This window comes from Sprattus sprattus, assembly GCF_963457725.1.
Source record: "Sprattus sprattus genome assembly, chromosome: 14".
In the NCBI taxonomy this organism is placed as follows: Eukaryota; Metazoa; Chordata; class Actinopteri; order Clupeiformes; family Clupeidae; genus Sprattus; species Sprattus sprattus.
The window spans coordinates 19,770,829-19,778,328 of record NC_137912.1 but is presented as its reverse complement, the minus strand read 5'-3'; the positions used below and the strand labels follow the sequence as shown (position 1 = coordinate 19,778,328).

At 44.2% G+C, this 7,500-nt stretch overlaps 1 protein-coding gene across 5 annotated transcripts in view; it reads left to right on the top strand.

Moving 5' to 3' along the window:
• The window catches only part of LOC308375651 (copine-8), a 118,937-nt gene that overhangs the window by 23,732 nt on the left and 87,705 nt on the right, over nucleotides 1-7,500 (top strand). For all 5 annotated transcript variants that reach the window (XM_080851821.1, XM_080851824.1, XM_080851820.1 and 2 more), the window contains exon 2: nucleotides 6,249-6,289. In XM_080851821.1, coding sequence (XP_080707947.1) covers nucleotides 6,249-6,289 — 41 coding nt within the window. The remainder of the gene's footprint in view (nucleotides 1-6,248; nucleotides 6,290-7,500) is intronic.

Below are 7,500 nucleotides of genomic sequence, written 5' to 3'. Positions count from 1 at the left end.
GAGACAGAGAGGGAGTGTTTGTGTGTGAGAGAGAGAGATAGACAGTGTGAGAGAGATGGAGTGTGTGTGTTAGTGTGTGTGTGTGTATGTGTGTGTGTGTGTTTGTGTGTGTGTGTAAGAGAGAGATGGAGTGTGTGTGTGTGTGTGTGTGTGTGTATGTTCGGTGTGTGTGTGTGTGTGTGTGTGTGTGTGTGTGTGAATGTAAGATAGAGAGGAAGTGTGTGTTAGCCGCAGATAGAAATGTCACATTCGCTCTAGTGGCACACTTCTCCACACGGCCCCCCCGCTGCCCCCTCCCTTTTTCTCCCTGTTAGCCCTAGGCAACACACCCCCACATGAAGCTGCCCCTCCCACACACACTAACACCATCAGCATCACAACCTGCATCTCTGTTAGTGACGGCACAGCTGTTCGTGGCTGTATTCAGGACTAGGGCTGCAACAAACAACTATTTTGATAATCAATTAATCTGTTAATAATTGTTTTGATTAGTTGATTAGTTGGTTAGTTTATATTTGAAGATTAAAGGTTTGTAACTAAGCGTTTTGTTATTGTAAACAAATCATAACACATTCAGTGCATTAATATAATAACATTTGCATTTATTAAAAGGAATTTAAAAAACATCATTTCCAAACTGCTTTGTTTGGTTTAGTGCAATATATAATGGGTTTCTCAGTATCACATTCACATGACTTCACTTAAGTCCCAGCATGACGGCATAAACGGGTCCAGTGCCCTGGGCTGGTGGACGTGCACGACCACATCGCTGCTGAGAAAACATCCTCGGGGAAACACTGGTAACACTTCACATGGGGTGTAGTGAAAGCAGCTGGCCAATCAAATGACATGTCATTGCACAAGTTGTTTTGAAGTGAGGAGTAGCATCATCTCGTGGCTTCAATATCACAAGATCATTGGCCATACAAAACACGTTTGTGCCTGCTTTCCACTCACTAATTATCTAAATATTGAATTCAACTTAAGTTCATTAATATAGCGCCAAAACAATCAAATTGTCCTAAAGTAACACTATACACAACAATTTGACACTTTTTGAGGTATGGTTTTATAGGCAACTCTTTTTGGTACCATCCTCAAATTAATTTGGATAGCATATGATCATGTGAAGGACAGATAAACAACTGTGTATTTCCCTCTAGCCATCCAGGATATGCCCTATGTAGTTCCGTGTACCGGGCTGGAATGCCCTTCAAAAATGGAAGAAAAGCTTTCACAGCATGGCATTGCCAGCTATACTGCCGAAAGACAGTGTGTTGGGAGGTTTCTATCAGTGTCAACTGGGCTGTTGGTGGTGTTTGCAGGCCTTTTAGGTAGTTAGCTTGCTAGTTTTGGAACATAACTCCTTATTGCTGCTTTAAGGCGCTTTACAGAGCTCGTATGCACACAACATTTCTGTTGGCGAAGGCCAGAGTTCGGTGAAAGGCTCTTAGATTTAAAGGTTTTTGCTGCCCCTCCATAGATCTAGAAAAAACCTAGTTAATGTGTGCAGGGACATGCTTAATGACTAACTAACAAACTGATTACATTAGTTTTGCAACTTTTGGGCGATTTTTCCCTATTCTGTTTGGTGAAAACACCAGAAACTAATGTGTGCTGATGGTAACTTTGAAGGTTAACTTTAAAGGTTACAGTATGTAGGATTTAGTGGCATCTAGTGGTGAGGTTGCAGAATGCAACCAACTCCCTTTCCAAGCGTTTAGGCAAATCACCAGAGGAGTCCGCACGGCAATAGTTTGCTTGTTTGTTTACAGCTAAGCAGTGGATGTTAGACCTGTTTTCTATTCCTTTCCGACATGTTTGTGCGTCACTGACGAACTATCACAAACATAGAAGTTTCTTGTGTTTTGCTGGATATGCCTGTCTGAGTCCTGTGTATTGCTGTCTTGCCTACCATATCAACGTAACCCTGCCTAAACTGCATTCCGACCCCAGAGGTGTTCTTGCTGACACACCAGGGCGACCCAACCATACCTGAACCTCACTCTATACAGTCCTTTTCATCCGTTTACCATTTTTAAAACTACTTCCATTAGTGAGTGTATGTCCGAACACTATATTAACGTCTTAAGGTTGTTAACTGTAGCTACACAGGATTTTGATAGTTTGGCAACCGCCAACATGAATAGGTAGGACCAGAACCTTCATTTTTTCCTCTGGATTTGGTGTCGGCCATCTGGATACAACGTCCGCCATCTTGGACAGTTAATATCATTTCATTTTTTCATTTGACTTGTATCAGTTATTTTTAGCAGCATTATTGGTTTCATTTTCGTTTTACATTTCCCTTGGTGAATTATTTTATTTCAGTTTACGTAAATGTCTCTTAACCATTTGTTTTTGTTTTAGTTTTTGTCTTACGTCTTTCGTCTTTCGTCTTAGTTGTAGTTTACGATAAGAGCCCTGGAGTGCGACATACACAGTCCCCCCCTTCATCAGCTCTCGCGTTTTAGCCCAGGTGCAAGAATATGATACACAGATGCAAGGATACACACACACAAACACACACACACACACACACACACACACACACACACACACACACACACACACACACACACACACACACACACACACACATACACACACACACACAAATGTACATGAATAATCAAAACTAATCAGTGAATGATTGTAAATGCCAGTTGATGGATGAAATGTAATTTATGAATGAGGGACTCGGGAGTGTGAGTGTGTGTTGTAAGAGAACCAAAGAAAGAGTATTAGTTACAGTATGATGCAGGCTTTAGAGACACATTTTACCCTTTAGCTTTTGGCATTATCTCTGCATCCCTCTACGCAGTACATGTGTATATTTGTGGGTGTGTGGGTGTGTGTGTGTGTGTGTGTCTCCCTGTACATCTGCCATGCTGCTGAGAGCTTTGTGTGTGTGTGAATTTGTGTGTTCCCTGTAGCTCCGTGCTCTCTCTGTCTCTCTCTCTCTCTATCTCTCTCCTCCTGTTCCTCCATGTTAAAAATAGAGTATGCAAGGATAGAGGGATAGGTGTACTCTATGTATCTTTCTCTCTGTCTAGTACTGTGAACATCTGTGTAAGTGGCCTTGTCTATTCTGGTGTGTGTGTTTGTGTGTGAGTATTGGTGTGTTTATGCCTGTGTGTGTGTGTGTGTGTGTGTGTGTGTGTGTGTGTGTGTGTGTGTGTGTGTGTGTGTGTGTGTGTGTGCGTGTCTGTGTAGTTATGTGTGTATATACCCGTGTGAGTCTATGCATGTAAGTGTGTGTGTGTGTGTGTGTGTGTGAATGTGTGACTAAGAGTGTGTGTGCATGCGTAGGTGTGTGTGTGTGTGAATCAGTGTCATTTTACCTATTCAGGTGGAAACCCTTAGGTCCTCCACAGGGAGAATCCAAAGACCATGACGTAATCAGCATCTCTTCGTAGTGCTTGTGCTTTTTAGAGACACGCTTGTGTGTGTGTATATATGTGTGCGTGTGTGTGTGTGTGATTGTGTGTGTACACATGTGCATATGTGTGTGGGTGGTTTTTAGTCGACCACATGCTGTCTCCCACAGTCTTCCTCACCATCACCCGCCTCAGGTAGACATTTCATTTCTCTCTTACTCCTTGTTCTCTCCCTCTCTCATCCTTCCCTTGCTCGCCTCTCTCTCCCTCCCTCTCTCTCTCCTTCTGACTGTCTCTCCCTCCCCCTCTCCCTCCCCCTACCTCTCTCTCTCTCCCTCTCTCTCCTCTGAGTGAGGTAATCCTTTTGGAGTGTGTGACAGATCAGATCAGTCATGACCACCGTGTCCAAGATAAAGTAGGTCTGAGGGCCATCTTCCCTACTCGTTTTATTTACGGTAAATGTTTTTTATGCGCTAACATCTCCTTGAACTCTCACTACAAGAGCTGTGTGAAAGGAACAGACACACACACACACACACACACCTGCACCTCACACACACATGCGCGCACACACACACACCTTGACCCTGAAACTGAGGCTGCATAGTGTTGCCCACAAGCACTCACAAACCGCAGTGCAAATCACTCCTTGTGTACACACAAACACACACACACACACACACACACACACACACACACAGACACACAGACACACAGACACACACACACACACACACACACACACACACACACATACACACACACACACACACACACACACACACACACACACACACACTCCAGACACACATACACACACATACATACATACTACACAGCATCAGAGAGGACAAAACAGACATGCACACACCAGCTACACACACTTTGAGAGGGACAGGGAGTGAGTTTCTGTCCTTTTGTGTATTCATCATTTCCTCAGTACTCCACTTAGCCAGTTTCTCTTACTGGGCTCATCTTGGCCAAGCTCCAACTTTGTCTTTGCCCCCTCTCCCTGCCCCTCCTCCTCTGAAGACTGATGAGAGGGCCATATTTGGCAGCTAGACTTCCTTGAAAGTAATGTAGCGTCGGGCAGCTTCTCAACCAAAAGCCAGAATCGATATTCATACTCACTGCAGCCATATGGGCCCAACTCTTAGAACTGCAGTGTTTGGACTGGCAACCCTTAGAACTGCAGTATTTAGACCTGCAATGCAGTGGATCCATCTGGGCCCAACTCTTCGAACTGCAGTGTTTGGACTGGCAACCCTTAGAACTGCAGTATTTGGACCTGCAATGCAGTGGATCCATCTGGGCCCAACTCTTAGAACTGCAGGATTTGGACTGGCAACACTTAGAACTGCATTATTTGGACCTACAATGCAGTGTATCGGAATGTTCTTGGTCCTGTTGTGGAAAGTTCAGAAAGAAACTGCAGAGAGAACCACACACCTTGTCCGGGGGTGCTGGTTTGAGTCTGGTGCAGAACTATGCTTCTCATAATACATCTACATCAAGCAGGAGCTTTATGGACCCGGCCTCAGTGTGAGCATCTGACTCTAGAACCGAACAACCACGATCTGGTGCAAACCTAGGCACACCTGTGATCTGGTTCTGGTAAGCTTGTGGTACAAAGCAGACAGGTGGGTCAGAAAAAGCGCTTTGCCGTGTGAATCCAGCCTGATTCTGGGATGGATCCTTTTTCCCACATCCGTGTCGCACAGCTGAGCTAACGAGCAGAGATGCTAACGAGCAGAGATGGGCATGTGACACATCAACTGATCTCAGATTTATTCAGTGCACTCCATTTCTTTTCCTTCCTCTCTCTAATCCCTTTCCACCTCTCTTTAGCTTCTGTCTCTGTCTTTCACTATCTCTTTTCACCTCCGTATCTCTCCCTCTCTTGTTCTCCTTATCATTCGGAAACGATTTCTCACTCTCTACATCTCCATCTCGCTCTTTCTGTTTATTCCTGTCACTCTCTACCTCTTTATCGCTCCATCTCTGCCTTTCCTCTTCCTTCTGTTGATTTCTGTATCTACCTCTCCATCTCCCCCTTTCTGTCTTACCCTCTTTCTATGTGCTCACTCAAAATGTATCTGGACCTTCTGTTCTCTATCCAGCTTCCTTTGCCCTCTCCATCATTTACTGCCCTTTTAGCCCTACCTTCTTTTATCAACCTTTTTTTAACTTCCTCTTTTCTTTACCCCCCCCATCCCTCTTCATCAAGTTGCGTTACCTCGCTCCTGTGATTAGTCCGTCTCTAGTTATTAACTTGGCTGCTGCAAATGGCACTGTTGAACTGTTGCCACGGCAATGTGTTCGTTCAGGTCCATCTCTTCATCAGTGAGCCAATGATGGCATGAAGGCAAACATCTGCCCCTCTGCTTCTCAGACACTCACACACACACAAACACACACACACACACAAACACACACACATAAACACACACATACACACACACACACACACACACACACACACACACACACACACTCATAAACTCCTCCATAATTACTTCATGAAGGTTCCCTTACTCACCCTTATGCTATAGGTGTCTTAATGCTCAAAATTAAGAGTCTTATCTTGTCTAATGTGTAATGTCATAATTATGCTGTCGTACACACACACACACACACACACACACACACACACACGTACCCACTCGCAGCCTGATGCTATGGGTTCTTAATGCTCCAATTAGTAGTCTGCATAATGTCGTAATTACACTGTGATGAAGGCATGTTAATCTTACTCTCTGTTCCTGTCTCACTCTCTCTCTCTGTTTGTGTCTCCCTCTCTATATATATTTCACTCTATCTCTCTGTTTGTCTGTTTGTCTGTCTCTCGCTTTCTCTCTCTTTCCTCAGAAACCTGCTCGACAGAGATACTTTCTCCAAATCAGATCCAAGTAAGCCAATATTCATATTATGTGCTCATTTTGTCGTGTCTAATTATGTGTGTATATTTGCGACCACCAGTTGATATCTCAGTGTGAGAATATAAGTGCAGTTATTATTAAGAGTAGAATCCTGGGCCTTAAGATGGGTCTGTGAGGAACCTAGCAGAATTATGTGTAGGAAACCCATCTGAGTTCTAAGTTCTCTGAGTTCTAAGTAGGCAGGTGCAACCTCTCCGCATGTGGAACCGCCCCTCCACTTTCGTCACCTTCCCCTCTCTTGCCTCACATAACTAACCTTCATCCAAACGGCAGTTTTGTGAAATGCACTTTGCTACCATATATCAGTTCTCAGCCCTCAGAAGCATGTACAATAAGTAAGGGCACTGACTTTTAAAAGTATTCAAAACAACTTGAGGCAGAAAACAGCCCGGCATTTCGGAACTATATCCATCCTTTTAAGCACACCCTTCTCCATTTAGCTGTAGTGTAAATATTTTAGAGCGTCTTTGCCAATGCAGTAGTATACACGTTTTTATGGTGAAATAAAGCTATTCCATTTTAGTGTGCTCTGACTCCCATGCAACACGTAGAAACTAAGCTGGCGGTTGAGTCTAAGGTAAACACTGGCTCAGGAGGAACTGACATGTGGTAATCCATCCCCTCTCTTACCTCACATAACGAACCTGTCTCTAACAGCTCACTCAGTGAGTCGCTCCGAGACCAACAGACATTTGGTAATCCATCTGGGGCTTCTGTGTGTGTGTGTGTGTGTGTGTGTGCGCGTGCGCACGTGTGTGTGTGTTTCTGAGTTTTTAAGAAACACCTTGTGAATGGACCTCATCTTCCCCTCTCTTTATTGGACTGTGTGTTTGTGTCAAGTTAGGGAACCACGTGTTAGCTTTTTTTGAGAAGCTGACGTGTGTGTGTCATGTCTGATCAAGTTCTGAGGGAAATACTGTGGGAAGCCCCCTCGCTCATGCTGAAACAAACATACACACACACACACACACACACACACACACACACACACACTCAGGTGCCATTAAAACACAGCTTTTCTTCCATCTCTCCTTCCACCTCTCTCTCTCCATCTCCCTCTCCATCTCTTCCTCCATTTATCTCTCCATCTCTCTCTCCATATCTTTATCCATCTCTCTCTACATATCTTTTTTCATCTCTCCCTCCATCTCTTTCTCCATATTTGTATCCATCTCTATATC